General features: G+C 39.1%; 1 protein-coding gene across 2 annotated transcripts in view; it reads left to right on the forward strand.

The window, feature by feature from the left end:
* The window catches only part of LOC137496962 (serine/threonine-protein kinase PLK1-like), a 61,793-nt gene extending 41,256 nt beyond the window's left edge, over positions 1-20,537 (forward strand). For both annotated transcript variants that reach the window (XM_068225154.1, XM_068225155.1), the window contains 2 exons: positions 10,817-10,970; positions 19,856-20,537. In XM_068225154.1, coding sequence (XP_068081255.1) covers positions 10,817-10,970; positions 19,856-20,117 — 416 coding nt within the window. In that variant the 3' untranslated portion in view covers positions 20,118-20,537. The remainder of the gene's footprint in view (positions 1-10,816; positions 10,971-19,855) is intronic.
* The last annotated feature ends 194 nt before the right edge of the window (positions 20,538-20,731 follow it).

The following is a 20,731-nucleotide window of genomic DNA, read 5'->3' on the forward strand; positions in this document are numbered from 1 at the left end:
GCATGGCTTACCGATAGGCTATCGGCAGTTTGACAACGTGGTCGCGAGACAGTGTACTATTTATTCACCACCTACATATTACGAGTTCCCATTTGAAACACGTAAGGCTGTAAGTTATCGCTTATCGGCAACGTCGCCAGGAAATACCGGGTAGGTAGGTTGAGTGGACCTCAAACCAGCCCTCAGATACAGGTAAAATTCCCTGACCCGGCCGTGAATTGAACCCGAGGCCTCCGTGTAAGAGGCAAGCACGCTACCTCTACACCATGGGGTTGGCTCCTGTGTTATTGCGCACGAAGTGAAATCCAAGACGATAACGCAGATTTCCACAGAATTATTCAGCTCACGGTCAGCCGAATTATTTACGATGTCTCAGTTGTCATCGCTAGACTCTTATCTTACTACTATGTCATAAGTGTCCGGGCATGGGATGAAAACTTTTATCCAAGCAGTCAAGATAATTATTATCCAATGCTATTAAAGTTTTGTTTTATAAACTCGTCAGTAATGTAATGTAAAATCATCAATAACTGGGAAGAAATATTAACCTAATTACCGTATGTTTAAAAGAAATTGAAAAAAATGAATGTTTGTTACTGACGTCTCGGAATACAGTCAACTATACAGTAGATATACACCGCGCTAGCTAGAGCTCTGGTTTGCGAGCTTTGCGCAAGCGCAGTAGTGTGTCGCAACCAACAAGCTAAGCTGATAAATTGCTGCATGCTTCCTTGCTGCCTAACAGTATTGGCTGCTCTGGAATGGACAGATCACAGATGCATTTATTTGTTTCAGATTTACATGATTTCTGTAGACATGTGTGCGTGAGAATTTAAGTTTTTAATTTGTGTTTGGGGTCTTTGCAGAAATAATTTGTTTTAATAGTGAACAATTACGGAAAGTCATTTATATCGCAAAACATTAACGTGTGAAGCATTTATAAGCGATTATGGGTAAATATAGAAACTATTCTGTGGGCTTCAAGCTAAGGGTAATTGCCTTCGCTGAACAGCACGGGAACAGAGCTGCAGAAAGAAAATTTTCAGTGAGTGAAAAGTTGGTGCGTGACTGGCGGAAAGTAAAAAACAAGCTAAAAAGCACAAACCCTTCTAGACGCGCGTTTAGAGGTCCTAAAACAGGGAAGTTTCCTATAATTGACGAAGAAGTGTTTAGGTACGTCAGTGAAATACGTAACAATGGCTGCAGTGTATCATATGAAATGTTACAAATTAAGGGACAGGAGGTAGCGCGCAAACACAACATACCGGTAACTCAGTTTAAGGCGACTCATGGGTGGATTAAGGGGTTCATGCGACGACACAATTTGTAAGTGCGAAGGAGAACAACACTAAGCCAAAAGTTGCCTGCTGATTACACGGACAAGATTGTAAATTTTCACCGATTTGTCATACGTTTGCACAAGGAAACTTCGTACTTGCTTTCTCAAATCGGTAATGCCGATCAGACTCCAATCTTTTTTGATATGCCTCGCAACAGCACTATTGCGCTAAAAGGATCACGGAGTGTATTAATGAAAACCAGCGGTAGTGAGAAGTTGCGATGCACGGCAATGCTAGCCATTACAGCTTACATCATTTTCAAGAGGAAAACAATGCCTAAGAATATACAGTTTCTCCGTGGAATTCATGTACGAGTGTAACCAAAGGGTTGGATGGACGTAGAACTCATGCTGGACTGGGTTAAAACTGTGTGGAACAGAAGACCTGGTGCACTACTAAAACAACCAGCTCTGCTTGTTTTAGATAGTTTCCGAGGTCACCTCGTGAACGAAGTGAAGCAAATTCTCACATCAAATAAGACGACAGATAGTCATTCCTGGTGGCCTAACATCTGCTTTGCAGCCACTAGACGTATGTGTTAATAAACCCTTTAAAGACCACTTACGTCGATTTTACAACGAGTGGATGATGAGCGGCGATCAGCAATTGACGCCCGCCGGAAATATCAGGCGTCCACCCTTGGACTTGTTATGCTCGTGGGTGAAGAAGAGTTGGGATCTTATACCACCTGAACTAGTCTCCAAGAGCTTCAAAAGGACTGGGATTTCGAATGCAGTAGACGGTTCCGAAGATGACGCAGTGTGGCAGGGAGACGATGAATCTGATACTGGTATTAACAGAGGCGAGGACGGCGCATCAGATAGCGAAACCTGCGATAGCGACACCGAAGATTTGGAATAAATTGCGTACCGGTAAGTCCGCATTTCACAACAGAGTGATAATTTTTTGCAAGTGTAATATTTTAACTTTAATACTCAAATTAATGACAATTATCTTAATACGTTCATTTTTATTTTCAGGTTGGAAAAACGTTCGCCGAATTGTTGCGAAAAATTATGAATTTTGTTTTAGACTATTTTAATTATTTTGATGTATAAACGCGAGTATTACGTGCATCTTAAATTTGTATCAATACAATTTAGTTATAAATACATTTTTTGAGTAATACAAATACTGGTATTAAATATTCATCGTATAATGGTCGCACCCTACAATTTTTTCGAAAATTTTGGTATAAAAAGTGCGACGATTATGCCATGAAATACGGTAACTAATGACAGCGAAAGTTTCAGAACTTGGACTTAGTTACATCTGTGTATTTATTTTGTTGTATTTTTCTCATTGCTGTTTTTTCACAAATTATTTCATGTCTATCCTTTGGTTCTGGGGGTCCCAGTTTAGATTCCCTCCAGGTCGGAGATTTTAACTTTCCTGGTTTGGGATCTGCGAATTTGTGCCATCTTCACGATTATAATTCATCTTAGGTAGCCTATAACACATCAGTTCGCAAGACCTGCACCAGACCTCTGCTGAGGCCACACATTATTATTATTATTATTATTATTATTATTATTATTAAATAGACCTTTGAGTATCTCTACAACAATACCTTTGATCGAAACACAGTGCTGCATGAAAACTGTCAATTTCAGTGAGGTCGCTGGCAGGTCAGAGTTTGCACCAACCCCTTGCATTACTTGTGGACATTAAGACCTGCCGGGCAGTGTTGGCTTACAGATCACCTTAATGCCTTAAGACTCTACTTAAGATAATGGCTGTGGAAGTAAGGAGAAGTTAAGGAACTTGCTAGGAAATTGAATATAGCAAAGAAGTCAGCTAAGGATAACATGATGGCAAGCATAATTGGCGGTTATACATACTCTTCCATTTTTCACTAAAATTTGTATAAGTACTTTCAGGCAGAAACAGGTTACAAGAAGCATATTCCAGGAATCATTAATAAACAAGGGGAGTGTGTAAGCGAGGATCTTCAAAAGGCAGTATTATTCAGTCAGCAGTATGTAAAGATTGTTGGTTACAAGGATAATGTCCAGACAGACGAGGTGACTAATGCTAAAAAAAGAGTATTAAAATTTACCTATGACAAAAATGACATTAACAGTAAGCCACAAAAGTTGAAATCTAGAAAAGAAGCTGAAATTGATAGTTTCGGGGGATATACTAAAGACAATTGGTTGGGATATAGTACTATATCTGAGGTACTTGTTTGATTATTGTTTGCGTGAAGGAGCTATACCAAATGCATGGAGAGTTGCTATAGTAGCCCCGGTTACGGTACACATTCACGCTATTTCCAGTTCTCTTCTAGGCGCCGTGATATGCTATTAGATATGTTCATAAGGGTACAAGGAAGGAGTAGAGGTGCGAAAATACTAGGTTTTTGTACTATTACCTGTCATATAGGACGCTGAAAAGGACACTATATAGGACTGCAAGAGCACATGGCGACCATGCTTATTTGGTGAAGGAGGGGTGATGACATCATACCTACAAATGCAAAGAGGAGAAGAACTCCACCTAATCAATACTTTTTTAAAATAATTTTTATTATTAAAAATACAGGACCAGTTTCGACCCTAGCGGGTCATCCTCAGCTGGACATACATATAACACATCGTACAATTGCAAACGTTATCATATCTAAAAAGGAATATCATGTGACGGTAACATGTCAGGATGTACTCATGAGTAGGGCATTCATCTAATTGGAAGTACCGGTATATGTTATCATGCGTGAATGCACATCTAAGAAATGTGAATATTCCTAAACTTAAAACTAACTTACAAGTATTCATAAAATAAAAACAACATATGCGTAAAGCACTTCCATGCTTGTGAATGTTCGAGTTTATGGCTTGCACTGTTTCTTAATTCTTCAGTTTGACTGCAATCATTAAGTCTAGTTGTACACAACTGTGCAATGGCTTGAATTGTAATGTGGGTTACTCTTTAAAATACTAATATCTCATTTAAAATTTGTCACCATATGTACACGAAGGATAAGAAACACTTCGAATATCTAAAAGGCAAAATATTGATGTAGTGTGGATTCAGTTGAGGCTTGGGCGGAAGTGTAGAAATTGCAGCTTGCCGTGTATAAAATCCAGTTGTTTACATTGAAAGACGAGTCATGTCTATTGCCGTATTAAGATAATGTTGTGTTGCATTAAACCAGAGTGGTGGCTCCTTCCTTTTTGTAATTGTGTGATAATTGTAAGAATTATCTTTGAAAGATAAGAGTAAGATGTGATACTAATATGTTGAAGGAATGTCTTAAGTCATGTGAGAGAATCTATAATTATACTTACTGCTATTGTAGTCTTGAGGTTGTCTATGGTTTGGGAGCACATTGTGCACTGCTTCGTGTTCGTCTCGAGCTAACGCCGTTTGCTGCGAGGTGGAGGGGCGGGAGGAGTGGCTGTTGAGGGGGTAGGGGTGGAGTTGGGCATGTCTTCCGGTGGTTCTCTGGCGAGTGTCAAGTTTTGTTTATTGATTCTCTTGAGATAAGTATTTTTTAGGAAAGTAATGACTATATTAAAGATTATATTTGTTTTTTTCTGTGAATTTGTTTATATTAATATTATTTTGAGCGAGGGGCCTTTGGGGTTTATATTCGAAATTTGCATGTCATTTTCGATATTTGTGAATTTGTGTTTATAATTTTCAATGTGTTGCCCTATGGAGGAAAAAGATTGTTTTTTTATGGCATTTAGGTGTTTATTGTAACGGATTGGAAAGTTCCTGCCAGGACGTCCGATGTAGCTGGTGTCACAGTTGCATTTTGTCCGATATACCCCTGAATGGTTGTATTTATTATTACTGTTGATTGTTCTAGCGTTGTGTATGGCACTGTTATGTGTAGTTTTATATGCTATTTTTAAGTTGTATGTTTTTGAAAACGTTGGTTATGGGATATATTTGCGTATTATTGAGGGTAAATAATACATAATCCTTTTTGGATTTTTCTGTTTTTGTTAATTTTGATTTGGGTTGGAATTTTAACGAGAAAACCTACACCGAAAATCAGCTGCTGGGGGCAAAACAAGTTACAAAGAATTTTTTATCGCAGAACTAACAGGTAGTGAGCAAATTTTATTGTGTAATATGATATACTTTAGAATAGATTGCTGTAGGAAAGGGCAAACAGGGTGCTTTGTATTTTACTCGTAAAAGTTTTGTCGGGGGGGTTAAAAACGGGATTACTGATAACCCACTTCAAAGGTTGGCACCTCTGCAGAATTCACCTTCGAATTTCACATTCAACTTTTGCATTTACTTTTATTTTCTCCAATCAAAAGTCGCTTCTTTCTTGCTGACTTGGTGTTAAGCAACAGGAAACACAGTTCATGAGCTGCAGATTATAGTACAGTGTGTTACGAAATAATTTGACCAAAAAAACCTTTTGAAATCTACAGATTAAATTATAATTTCTGCTACAAATAACGGTTCTTAAAACAGTCAATTTAAAAGGTTCTGGATAATTTCAGGTTTTGTCATTATTTTACAGTTCCAGTTTTCCGGGTACTTTTGGCGAGCCCGTTCCATTCTGTCTTGTTGAGATACGTTCTGTTAATGATGTCCTCCGGTGTCCCTCCCCTATCTTCAATGTCCATCTTTATGATGTCCATCCAGTGGGTTCTTGGTCTTCCAGGTGTATGAGATCGAAACAATTCTTCCAAGTCCAAAATATCAGTCCAAACAGAATAAAATCTGATACAAAGGCAAACCAAATAATTTTTTAATACAATAAAATAAATTTCAAATCATTTCCACTGCTGACTTAATACTGCCATGGATGGCATGATAACCAAACCGGACGGTGCACACTTTACGACAATACTTGGGCGAAACTAGCAGAGTACGAATGTCAGCAGAAGCTACGCAAACTGCATGACAACTCTGATGTGTAGGTTGCCTGCTACACAAACTTCCGCATGACCCATCAGATTTACTTTTTAAACTAGCAAATGTACCCGTGTTTCGCTACGGTATTCTACATTGTATTCGAATATCAAAGTAAATACTGTACATGCAGTGAATATGATTGTGTCTCTTAACGTTATCCGAGAAACAGCATTGGCAGGTCCCCATACGTTGTTTCCAATGTAAAGTGTTTGTTACGGATTTGTGATAACAGCAGGCTCACTTGCCTACTGCCATTCACAATTGAGTTGCGAAGTTTACATTATAATTGCAGGCCCCGTTGCCTACTGCGCGGTTATAATCGATTTGGGGAGTTTTCGTTACAATGGCAGGCCCTTATCCTACTTCCAGACAGATTACAGTTGAGGAGTTTTTATTATAAAGGCAGACAACTTTCTTACTACCAGTCGAAATTGAGTTATGCAGTTATCATTATAATAAGCCTCTTTCCCTACTGCCAGCTAGCTTACTGCCAGTCACACCAATTCGGTAAGTTTCCATCAAAATAGCAGGTCACTATGCCTAATGCCACGTCACATTTTAGATGGGTACATTTGTTTATAATGGCGGGCACCCCTCCCTACAGCAAAACACAATGGGGTAGCAGAGTTTTAAACAAAACTGCATGCTTCCATGCCTTCTGCAAGTCAAATCGAGAAGTGAATTATTCATTACAATGGTAGGCCTTCCTTACTAATGTCAGTTACACAGGAGTTGAAGGACCCTATTCCTACTGCCAGTCAGTCGGTGTGGGGAGTACTGATTACAATAGCAGACACACCCTTTCTCGATCGCTACAAATCGATATCAGTGATAATATATATAGATTGACATACGAAACTATATGCTTGTTTACAATATTGCAGACCTTCATTTACAGATTAACTGCTGCTAAACGGTATGTCATATCGACAAAGGATTGTACCATAAGACGCTGGATTTAGCAGCCTAAATGGCTGGTCCTATGATATCTCATCTATTCATGGTCAGACTGAGTTAGAAATGTTGAATAGGGTAAAATTTGTGTAAGATTTTGTCACACTGCTTTGCTTTTCGGATAATTATGTGACACCTACATACATACCATTTGGCTCATATATGGCTACTGGGTGGGCCAATTTTCGTGTAGAGTTTGATGATTCTATCTTTCCTATAAGTGATTGAAAGTATGAATTATGCATGTGAAAAGCCCAAATTTACTTAACATCGAGAAATAGAGAAAAATCAAACGTAAAAGGGATACAGGTACGACAGAAACTCATAAGACCAAGGTTGTAGATCACTCCAAATTGAACAGAGATTGTGCCATTCGTTATATGATAAGACTTCCCGAAGGTCTGCACCATCATTAAAATTGCCTCCATATTTCGATATTCTTCGGGGATAAAAAGTGAAAAATTTAAAGATCTTGGAATTTTCCAGTCCATTACAGGCTAAAACGTATAATTTCACCAAATTTCAATTTTCTTGTTCGTCTGGCAGATTATGCCGCAATCTGGATTTTGGGTGAGGAGGGTAAAAATAAGGACTTTCAGGAAACTAAAACAGAAAAATATGCCGAAGGTCATTATTATCCCCTAAACGGGTAGCTGTACAAAAATTTCACCAAAATAGTCAGTGTACAGGCACACAGTCGTTAAGATTATCTTTATATAGATAAGGAATCTGCTCCAGGTACAACAATTTTGGGCTATGTCCGCTGGACTTACCCTGCAAAACCGACCGTTCATGATATCTCCCTTATTAATCCTCCTGTCGAAAAAATGCACATTAAAAAATATATTTTAGAAATGGATTTCCATCAAGTTTGGTCGATTTCCAGTCAGGTTGGTCTTGTACTGTATATATTGTGGAAGAGTAAGAACACCATTTCGGTTCCCTATAAACCGCCAGTCCATTCATGGAACATGAAATGTCATTGACCTTTAAATCCTACCTTGGGACAGGTGGATGCTAAATATAAAGTTTGGTTCAAATATCTTCAGTAGTTTTCAAGTTGTAAGAAATACGCTTTCACGCACCTGCTCTTGAGTTAAGTCCGGTGGAACGTGTACCGAAAAACTTTCCGTTAATGATATCTCCCTTATTAATCCTCCTATCAAAATGATGCACATGTGAAAAAAGGTTTAGAAGTTAATTTCCATTAAGGCAGGTAGATTTCCATTAGCTTTGGTTGTGTATATTTTGTGGGAATGCAAAAATCACTGTTTCGTTTTTGTATAAACCCCCAGTCAGTTCAGGGACTTAAAAACAATACTTGCCCTAAAACTTACCCAAGGACAGGTGGATTCTAAATATCAAGTTTGGTGGAAATATATCCAGTAGTTTCAAAGTTACAGACAGATACCAAAGCTAAAAATATGCAGATGTGCATTATTACACCTGAAACGGATATCTGTACGGAAATTTCTCCAAAACAGTCGGTGTACAGACACACTCTAAAAGCGCAGACCTTTATTTCGAGAGTTACTGCTTTGAAACTCTTCGACATATCTACAAACGGACTTCACTCCGCTTTGTGTTCTACATGGTTAGACCTATGACATCATCTTGTATCTCTTATATTTATGGGTTAGATTGAGCTACAGTCATTGAATGGGGTGAAATTTTGTACAGTTTAAACATACTACTTTCTATTTTTGATACTCATGTCTCATGTGACGGCTAGAATCATACAATTTGGCCATCACATGGCCACTGGTCATGTCAATGTGCATGCCGAATGTCATGATTCTATCTTTCCTATAAGTGTGCCCGATAATAACATATACGTGTAAAAGTACATAATTAACTTGAAATCGAGAAATACAGCTCTATTTAACGTATGAGGGATAAAAATACGACAAAAAGTCATAGGACCTAAGTTGTAGATCTCTCCAAAATGAAAGGCGATTGTGCTTTCTGATTTGTGATTCGACTTGCCGATTAGCCACCAATTATCCCGAACCAAGGTCTGCACCGTCGTTGATATTGCATCCATATTTCGATATTTTCCAGGCCAAAAGTTATACATTTGCATACCTTAGAATATTTCCTCAATGAAAAGTGTGTCCAGCTTTCAGGATTATCACTGAGTAATTAAGGAAGAAAATAATACAGTTAAGAAAGTTGAAATTAATAGAAAATGGATTATAACTGAGGACAGCCCAATGACGACAAATAAATAAATACCAAGTGAATGTATTGGAAAATCAAATGCCCCTCAATAAATTATGCTGGTGTGAGTTATGAATATAAGAAGGTGGTAGCAGAAGAGAAATTTAGGTGCAGGAATTCTTAAGTAAACAGATAAGAAGCTGACTAATGGTGTTATTACTTAAGCTATTGGAGGACGGTCATAACTTCCTACGATGTTCCGCCAATAGCCCTCAGCATGGCCGATTTACGCCTCTCTTGCTTTCTACCCAAGGAACAATCACGAATTGAAAGGAATGATGAGGAAAATGGCAATATGTTACTTCCCTGTTGGCAAGCAGTCAGAGACTTTGCCATGGTAACCTGTAGGTTCGTAGTCTCTGTCGGTCACTCAATGCAGAGCATGATATCCACAGAAAATAATAATTTCTCCGTCATTTGAAGAGTAAGGTAAATTATGACCATAACGAAAGTTGTTTATAATGAAAAGACATTTCACATACGGTCCACGGAGTAAAACCATTCTGGTTTTCCTATTAGCCCCCTCCCCTGTCTATTCAAAGATTTTATAATGGTATGCATATCGAAACCTTCCTCGGGATGAGTATACTCTAAATATGAAGTTTGGTTGAGATCTATCCAGCCGTTTCGCCGTGGTGGTGGAACAAACGGACAGACACATGAAAAATAAAAACCACCGATTCGGTCTTGAGTTGATTTAAAACGGATAAATATCTGAAAAATTGGCAAAACAAATGAAATAACTTTATTTATATAGATATATTAACAGAGAATGAAAATGTATTGCATGTTAGACAATTCTATAGTCACTCTAAGAAAGAGAACCATGTTAAAGTAATAATGCACAATATATTAACTACCCACTGGTACCCTTCTTGTGGTCGATGGATGAGAAGAATTACGAAGGCAGTCTGGTGTCAGCATTTAATTTACTCTGGCCTTTGAGGTAAGGCTTAAGATTAAAGTACCCTATAAATTAATAAACATTTGTGTAATGTTTACGTCCTTTTCCAGCAAGTTTTTACATACGCAAGTTGTTTCCTATGATTTACACATACCCACCCCCAAATCCCCTCAGTTTACACAGATATTCCTTGGGTCTTGAAAAATGTAAAACGGGTAATACTGTGTGTTTTTTTTCTTAATTTTCGAATCCCTCACTAACTATATTGGTATATGCAATAGGATGCATATTAGATGGTAAAAAGTTTAATTTATTCAGTGCAGTATTTTATTCACAAATAAGGTGGGGTTTTTTTTAATCTCTCCCGTGGAAACTTATTAAAAATGACTGTTCATTTCTCCACTGACCGACTCAGTTGATAGGGAAGTTTTGCTTGGGGCTAGTATTTGTTATAGATATGTTTTGCTAACTTTTGCCAGTTTCTAACCTAGTTTACTTGTTTGGTGTCTAGATGAAGCCACTGATCCTGCAGCTCAGCCTGTTGTATGGATCACGAAGGTGATGGACTACTCGTGCAAAATTGGCTTTGGCTATCAGTTGTCAGACAAGAGTGTTGGCGTTTTTTTCAACGACAAAACCAAACTTGTCCTGTTAGCTGACTTTGAGAGAGTATATTTCTTTCCTTCATTTGTTCCACAGGAAGCATATCTGATTTTAGTTGTAAGGGAACGAAACACTAACCATTGAGGTGCCTTCTTTGTTCTATTTAATGTGTCAATTTCCCATTTTTAACAGCACATTCTAGCCTCGATCAGATAGCTCAAATACCATGATGAACCAGTGTGTCAAATATCAGTGGCTATCAGAATATGTATGATCCGAAAGGATCGCAAGATAGTTACCTCACTACCTGCCTGTTCCACTCAGCAAAGTAACTCCTTTAAATTGCTTGTCAGTCAGATGCCAGCTTTGTGACAGATAATACATTGAATTATTAGGACTGTTAACATTTCTATGATAATATCATGGAAGATCAGAATTTAGTATTCCTCCTTGCTTTGTTGCAAAGGATTCTTCGCAAAGACTAATGTATATTAAGAACAACAGGATGTGGTAAATAAATAAAAATTGGTGTGTGCAATAAAACCTCGTCATTGTGTTCCTCGGTGACAATCTCACTACACTGATAAAACAGGAGATGATATGATCTGCCTTGTCAGTACTATAAGGCGTAATAATTTGAGGGTGTTGCTGCAGCTGATGTGCAACGTCTTCATTCTCCAATGGATGTCCATCAGCGTTTGTCCTTCGGCAGCCAAGAACAGAATAACAGCACGTTGGTCCTGTTTGGACGCATTTGGCAATAACGTCGCCCTAGTTTACAGGGCCGCATTTATCGCATGTACCTCGGCACAACGCAACTGCCACCCACTAATCCCTTCCGCATTTAGCCATGGGGCCGTCTGTCGAAAACCACCGTTGTGGAGTGGTGCACCAAGTTCCGTGCTGGTTGCGTTTCGACACAAGGCGCTGGTTGATCTAGGAGGCCAGCCTTGTCCATAACGGACAACAAGCTTGCAGTGGATGAGGCGATCAGGGCGGACTGGTGCATAACCATTTATGCGCTAGCAATGGATATCGACACCAGCTTTGGAAGCGTGCAACACACTTTCTGGCAGGAGTTAGGCTATGTAAGGTCTGCAGCCAATGGATACCCTGGGTGATGAATGCTGAACAGAAAGCACACTGGATGGCTGTTTGCCAGCAACACCTGATGTGTTTCAATGTGAAAGACAACATGTTCCCGGATCACATTGTTGCAGGTGATGAAAGGTGGTGTCCTGCGTCGTCCCCTCGTCCCAAGAAGTTAAAGAGCCAACCGTTGGCATGAAAGGTTCTTTGATTACTGGGGCCCATTGCTGATTGATTTCAAGGAACCTAGTGTCTGCGTCACTGAGGAACAGTACTGCGCAACACTGAAGAATTTACATCAGGCAATTAAGGCGAAACTTCTAGGAAAACTGCGCCAAGGGGTCCTGCTGTTTCATGATAACGCTCATCCCATACGGCTATGGTCGTCACGCAGAAGGTACACCAACTCAAGCAGAGTCACTCGAGCACCCGCCCTATAGTCCTGATCACTCCCCATGCGATTATCATGCCTTTTGTCCCTTCAAAAATGCCTTAAAAGGTTGACAAGGATGTGCAGTTGACGGTTACAGACATCTTCATGCAACAGCACATGGTGTTTTACCACACAGCGATCTTCAGCCTGGTGCGTTGATGGGATGACTGCCTCAATGCTCACGGCGATTTTGCCTGATTGGCATCCTGATTTAAGACTGTACAGCCGTCGGACGGAAGTTTTTTGATCACCCCTTTAATACATATTATTCGTACATATTTTGAAAAAACATGATTCAAAAAAGTATTTATCAAAATCCTATACCTTAATTATGACTAATTAGATTTAGTGCGTTTGTCACTGATAAACAGTATCATACCTGCCAACTTTTATGGTTTATCCATAAAATTCACGGAAATTGCAGCATTTTACGGTTTTACGGACGAACATTTGAAACAACATTCGATAATCGCTCCACTTCTGTACAGTTGATTATTTGCGTGGGTCAAAGCACGCTCTGTCTTGGTTGAAGGCAAGTCCACGATAGTATAGTCGATAACGCATTCTTTGATGTGATTGGTATTTTTAACCCTGTCATGTTTCGATGTTTGTGTCGTTATTGCGGTTATTGGAACTGAATTTAAAGCCAGGGCCCGGCATAACAGTTCTCCCGTGTGAATCGTAGGTGTCGACAGAAATGTTCGAGTTTTTGTGTTATAATTTCGTGCTTTACAGTTTTCTATATTCGTTGGTCTACTATAATTACATTCGTTCCAGTGACTGGGTATACCGCTGTTAGCGAAGCCCATTAAGTTATAAATAATAATAATAATAATAATAATAATAATAATATTAGTTCCGTGTGTGTACGTTTTTTACCATATGCATATTCCTTGTACGCGTGGTTGGTGTCGTGTTCATTTAATTGTTTAAGACTTTGTGTGCTTTGACATGTTTAATGAAGTGTTTGACTGCCTTGAGTGTTTGTTATAATTTTATGTGACGTTCAGTGGTCCAAGTTCCTTTCGATGTTTCATTTTGTTCTCAGACATATTAATACGCTATATTCCTATTGTAGATTATCGTGAATAAATCCAGCAAGAAACGGTACTTCCAGACCTTTAAAGAATAATATTCTGTTGATTTTACGTGCATACTGAAATGAAGAAAGGTAGAAAAATTTGCCTTTTGCACGGTATGTGGGTGTGATACTAATATTGCACATGGTCGACGCAACGATTTACGTGATAAGTTAGTTATTGGCATTCAGACTTCCAACATTGCGAATGATCTCCAGGATACAGATACATCCCTTTTCTTTTCATCAGTGAGAAACTACTTTTGCACTGTCTGACACTACATCATCAACAAGTTTCCACTCAAAGATGATGTGTTAAAGCATGCTCAAGTTGCTAGGTTAGACAAAATTTAAGATTCACGGTTTTCTTCCATTCGTGTTTTTCTTGGAAGGTTTCCTATCATGTTATGCGAGGAAGAGAATGAAACTACAGATGAGGTGGTGAATGAGTTCAGGTTGATGACACTTTGGTTGCAAATTACGATGTTGCAAGCGATTCCAGTTGGGCACAAATATCAACAATTTGTGTAGCTGATGGACTTCTTAAGTATAACCTAATTTGTAGGGTAATGCTGTCTATTCTCACCATACCCCATAGCAATGCAGAATGTGAACCTAATTTCAGCCTTGTGAAGAAAAATAGAACAGAGTTCAGATCATCCATGTCCAATGAATCTCTGGAATCTATTTTTGATTGAAGACCATGACTTCTGGTCCCTGTTATGACAAAACATTTTCTAAAGACTTTTTGCAGGAAGCTAAAAAGGCCACAACTATGACTTTCAGGTCGAATTAGCGTGTGATTTGCAGTGTGTATTATATTATTCCTTGCCTGTGTTATGTTAAAAGGGTTTTATTGTGTAAAGCCTTTTCCAATTATCGCATATGTGCTTAATTTATCAAGGAAGTCCTGTTATGTAAGCTCCAAACTAATATCCACCACGTCTGCTGCTGTTCAACATGGATTTCGTCTTGATTGTTATATTCCTCTACAAATAATTGGCCTATGATGTAAGTAGATATCATTGCATTGAAGTATTCTGTTTAAAGCATGAATTATTGTATTTTGTAGCCCAGAAGTATTGTTATTTTCGTAAAGCCGGGGTATGTTGAAAATCGTTACATTTTTTGTCGCGCGTGAGTTTTACTGATAGCCCTTTTGAAACGTTGGCAGGTATGCAATATGGACTACTATAGGCCTTTAATATTCTCAAGTTCATAGTGTGTTCCTCATTAAACAGAGAGTTGGCCTTGCAGTTAGGTGAGCACAGCTGTGAGCTTACATTTGGGGGATAGTGGGTTCGAACCCCACTGTCGGCAGCCCTGAATATGAAGCTAGGCGGTGCCTTAACGAGGAAATTTTTTTTTTTTTTAAATAAGTTGCTTTACATCTCACCAACAAAGATAGGTCTTATGGCGATGATGTAGGAAAGTGTGGGAAGGAAACTGGCATGACCTTAAGGTACCATGGAAAACCATATTCATTTCTGATGCCAGATTCTTTTAAAAATATGTAGGGATTATTTCTGTGTGTACGGTATGTTGATTTTTGCATGCTGTGTTCTTTTGCTGGTAGCCTGACTTCTGATTTATTCCTGTTATTGATTGATTTTCTTGCAATCTTCCTCAACGACCAAGCTGAATGTGAATGGTAATTTTGCACTCCCCTGGGGGACCTTCGAATCCATTGGCTAGGGGCTGGTAGTTGTAGAATTTTTAAATTAAAGATTTAGTGTCTTGTACATTCTGCATGTTGTAGTATTTATAATTTAGTGTTTGAAGAAAACCATAGTTTTTTAATTAATTCTGATAAATGGCTAATGTCTTTTTGGTGATATTAATGTGAAACGAAATCACTTTTGCTTAGAGCTAATTGTGAAATAAAGATGCATGAAGCAAAAAGAGAATTTGTGCATTTATTTTAAATTATCGGCTAATGCACAAAAGAAAAATGTATGTATATTAATGCAAAATCAGAAAAATAAAAGGAAAATATACTATTACTTCAGTCCTGTTCATGAATCGGTGTCACTATTGAAGGAAATCGTAGAACATCATTTTGTTCTGCCTTTCGTGTTTTATCAGTTACACTTAAATTGTATATACTGAAATATTCTTCAGCATTTGCGGGCAGGTCAATGGGGGCACAATTGTCAGATGAAATATTAAAAAGAACATAAATTAAGTTTTATTTGAAAAGATCCTCTTTGGTATTTATATAGCATTTTCTTCTTCTTCTTCTTTTATGACCACATAGGATCACTTTAATCAGTCCGTAGTTCAGGTCTCTTTGAAGGGATTGTTCGGGCTTTGCGGTCCTCCCAGTACTTCTTCAGACGCTCCGATCTTCGTGCCCTTTCCTCAGTTGAAAATGTGCGTGTTGTTCGTTTGTTTTGTGTAAGGGTAAAGCGGAGGTTTGTATTCTTGAGTTTTGTATTTTATTATAAATATTGCATTTTAACACATTTTCACAACACAATGTGTTTTACTGGTTGTAAAAAAAAATGAAAATAAGGTACATCATTGACATGATGTAGGCTTTTGGGCTTATGCCGTGTCAAGAAAATAAGGTGAAATTCTTTACGTCTCGCAGAGAACTGTGCTCAGCGTCATCAGAAGAAAAATCTCAACTGTCCACAAGAAAGGCTTCTTAAACAATGAGCTTTTGAATTTGCACGTTATAATAGAAGTGGAAATGGTACGTTCATTCGTCGCCAGATGGCTCCCTGGACGCGGTACGGTGTTAGTGTTCGAAGCGCAAGCTGACGGAACTATCAGAATCGGTCTATGCGAGTCGCATAACTTGTGTACGTCACATGACATTGACAGGTGTATGACATTGACACAAGCCTGGAATGAAACATCTGGCGATGAGGAACGCATGAATTTGGAAAAGACCGAGGCGAAATAACAATAGTGAAGGGACAGGGAAGGGAACTACCTACGTAAATCCTTAATGGCTGGCAACCAGGTATTACTTAATTGATAGCCAGAGTCCCTGTTGAAATTGTTAGGATTTCTACATATTTCCACAGCTTCCCGTATAATCCTGGACCTGTAGTGTCTAGTGGGGGTAAGACTTCAGCATCTTGGAACATGACATCATGACCCGACGATAGAGCGTGCTCAGCTATTGCTGATTTGTCTGGCTGGTTGAGACGAATATTACGTTCATGTTCCTTGATACAGGTACCAATGGACCGCCGTGTTTGGCCGAAGTATACCTTACCCCAAGTACAGGGAATTTTGTATAACCCAGGATGTAAAAGTTGGGACAATTTGTCCTTGGTTTTACCCAGACTGTGAGCATTTTTAGTGGCGGTGCCAAAGACGGTTTTTATATTGTGTTTGAGGAGGACCTTGGCAGTTCGATCTGTGGTGTTGTGAATGTAAGGCAAGTAGGCAGTTCCCTTCACTTCTTCCTTCTGTGCGCTCTGCTTGGTTGTCTCTCTGGGATGCAGGGCTCTATGAATCTGCAAATTGCTGTAACAATTACCCTTGAACTTGACTTTGAGCGTATCCACCTCTACCTGGATATCTGATGGCTCACAAATTTGTCTCGCCCTTTTGACGAGTGTCGTGCGAATGCCTTGTTTTTGTGCTGGATGGTGGTGAGAATCTGCATGAAGATAGCGATTTGTGTGGGTTGGCTTACGATAGATGGTACTTCCTAAGGAGCTGTCTGGTTTCTTTCTTAACAGAACATCCAAGAAAAGAAGGCATCCGTCTGACTCATCTCCATAGTGAATTTCATTGAAGGATGTTCCTGATTTAGGTGGTTTACAAATGGATGAAGTTTCTCAGGACCTTCTGTCCAGACCACAAATGCATCAACATACCTCCATGCAGATTGTCACCGGTTGGTGGGACGGAGAACTGAAACTACAGTGTGTTTGGAAATGTAAATTTTAATTTTTTTTATTTGTCTGAAGGATTTAATTTTTTTTGCAACTCTGGACTCTACTGGAATTTCATGTAACCGCAAGAAATTTTGAACTGTATGAACATTGCAACATGCAAAAGTGCTTTGAAGTGATTTTTTTAAAATGTAGTTTTTATGTAATCTGATGTAAGATTTGTGGGGTGATTAATTTTGGAGCATCCTGTACCTGTGCTGCAAGCGCGGTTTCCTATGATGAAATTTGTGTTGTAATCGTAATGTTCCAGAACTTGTGCAATTGCTAACGATGTTAAAATGACCATATATGGTAACGAGAGTTCCTATTGGCAAAAAGGTCCAGGAATCTAGGGTAAGTTTGATCTTATTGGTTGATTGTAATCGGGCCATTTCCGGCCTTGTGGGCGGCTTCGAAAAATGATGCGTGTGCTCGGCGTCATTTTCCATCCGACCGCCCTCGCTCGAGGGCTGCGCTCGAGGGCTACCCTCGGGAACTCCTGCCTTTCCGAAGTAAGTGTTATTTCAGTGTTTTTGCAATGTTATTCTCAATGTTTTCCGGTTTCGTTTCATTGTTTAATTCCTTTTGTGTTTCATTATTTCTTCGCTTAATGTCATCTTAAAAGTTTGATTTGATGAGTCCGAGTTTACCTTAGGTTCCAATTGCCGTACTTTTAATTCTTTCATCCATTAAATACTTTCGCTTTAAACTATACCTTTAAGGTAGCATCACCTTCTTGTTAAATCAAATTTTATGTTAAGTTACTTAAGTATGTCTAGTTTCCGTGTCGTGGAACTGTATTTTGTAAAACTTTCTTGTCATTTTTAATATAGTTGAGCTAGAGGGTGTTTCTTGTAAATCTTTTCTCCCCCATAACGTCATACGTTCCCATGGACCTCGATAAGGGCTTCCCGCAGCTTCCACATCCTGTCTTAGTTGTCATTTTTAGGCCTGTAAGTGTTCCCTGTATTTGGTTTATATGAATTCTCCGCCACTGCGTCATTTTCCTATCACATTATCATTATTATTTATTACTGGTTATTTCTATATTATTGTTCTTATTATGGTAACCGTAAATTGTCCCGAAACAAGCGGTTACACAGATTCTCGCTACTATCCAGCACAAAAACGAGGCATTCTCACGACACTCATCTAGAGGGAGAGACGAATTCGTGAGCCATCAGATATCCAGGTGGACATGGACACACGCTGAGTCAAGTTCAAGAGTAATTGTTACAGCGATTTGCAGATTCATAGAGCCCTGCATACCAGAGAAACAACCAAGCAGAGAGCACAGAAGGAAGAAGTGAAGGGAACTGCCTACTTGCCTTACATTCACAACACTACAGATCGAATTGCCAAGGTCCTCCGCAAACACAATATAAAAACAGTCTTTGGCACCGCCACTAAAATTGCTCACAGTCTGGGTAAAACCAAGGACAAATTGTCCCCACTTTACATCCTGGGGTATACGAAATTCCCTGTACTTGCGGTAAGGTATACTTCGGCCAAACATGCCGGTCCATTGGTACCCATGTCAAGGAACATGAACGTAATATTCGTCTCGACCAGCCAGACAAATCAGCAATAGCTGAGCACGCTCTATCGTCAGGTCATTGTCGTATTCCAAGATGCTCAAGTCTTACCCACACTAGACACTGCAGGTCCAGGATTATACGGGAAGCTGTGGAAATACGTAGAAATCCTAACAATTTCAACAGGGACACCGGCTATCAATTAAATAATACCTTGTTGCCAGCCATTAAGGATTTACGTAGGTAGTTTCCTTCCCTGTCCCTTCACTATTGTTATTTCGTCTCGGTCTTTTCCAAATTTGTACACTCCTAATCGCCAGATGTTTCATTCCAGGCTTGTGTCAGTCATGTGACGCACACATGTTATGCGACTCTCTTAGACTGTTTCTGATGGTTCCGTTAGCTTCCGCTTCAAACGCTAGCGCTGTACCGCGTCCAGGGAGCCATCTGATGACAAATGACCGTACCATTTCCACTTGTATTATAACACCTAAATTCAAAAGCTCATTGTTTAAGAAGCCTTTCTCATAGACAGTTGAGATCTTTCTTCTGATGGCGCAGAGCACAGTTCTCTGCGAGACGTAAAGAATTTCACCTTATTTTCTTGACACGGCATAAGCCCAAAAGCCTATATCATATCTGTAAGCATGGGCCGTGAAAGCATCAATGGCAAGGTACGTCATTTCACATACGACTATTACAAACCATCTCCACCCCTACCAACTGATAATCCTACCACAATGTCAAACATGTTGACAGCAAATAGTACCAAAGTTTAAGTTCTACCCTTTAGGTTTTCTTTTTTCTTTTGCCTTTACACTCATTGAACAGGTTGCTATCTTAGATATATTTGGCTTTTATTTTGTGATATTAAGAGTAAGTAATTTTTTTATTTATTTTATTTATTTTTTGCTAGGAATGTTCACTACTATACGGATGCGGGTGAGGAATCGTACCACACCATGACAGAATTTCCTTACGCCCTGAAGAAGAAGAAGAAGAAGAAGAAGATGGGGTTGCTTACCCTTTTCCGCAGCTTCTTAGTGAAACTGAAGCCCTCGATTCTACTCGACTCCGTCGCTAGCCCATCGATAACGGAAACAGTTTCAACAATAAGAAATCACATGAGGACAAACACACAGCCGTCTAGGTCAATGCTCCAGTCTTGCCTACAATAATAGTGCAAAAAAGGTAATAGTTCTTGAAAGTACCTGGAAGAAATGGGAATAAAACTTGACAGGTGGGCGCAGAAATGCACGTGCGTGAATTTTTATTGTTTTATGGTACTTAGGTACATTTTTTTACAACGAAACTTTGGGAAAATGTTTATGAGACTCTGTGCTATGATAAAATAATTTCATGCATTTTCATTTGAGTCATCTTGGAAGAAATGTTACCTCTGATCTCTCTCTCTTAACTTCACATTACTTAAAATACAACCTGATGATATAGATGTTGATTCCCATAGGGAATCTGAAATATTTGTCCTGAATGAGCAAATTTATAATACCAATATAAATGGTCCGTTATTGGACATTATAAATTTTCCAGCCAGCTCATTCTTGGTTGCCAGCGTTTCGCCCTCGTGTGCTAGGGTGGGCTCATCAGTTGGTACCTAGCACACCTACCAATACGCTGGCTAGTGCATACCGTGGAGGCCACTGCGTAGGCTAACTGGAGCCACCGGCAGTGCCAATGCACTAAGAGACTTTGTCTCAACACAAAAAATTGATGCCTGCTTGGCCATCAGATGATATAGATGTTGATTCTCATAGGGAATCTGAAATATTTG

The sequence above is a fragment of the Anabrus simplex genome, chromosome 1 (assembly GCF_040414725.1).
Source record: "Anabrus simplex isolate iqAnaSimp1 chromosome 1, ASM4041472v1, whole genome shotgun sequence".
NCBI classification, from domain to species: Eukaryota; Metazoa; Arthropoda; class Insecta; order Orthoptera; family Tettigoniidae; genus Anabrus; species Anabrus simplex.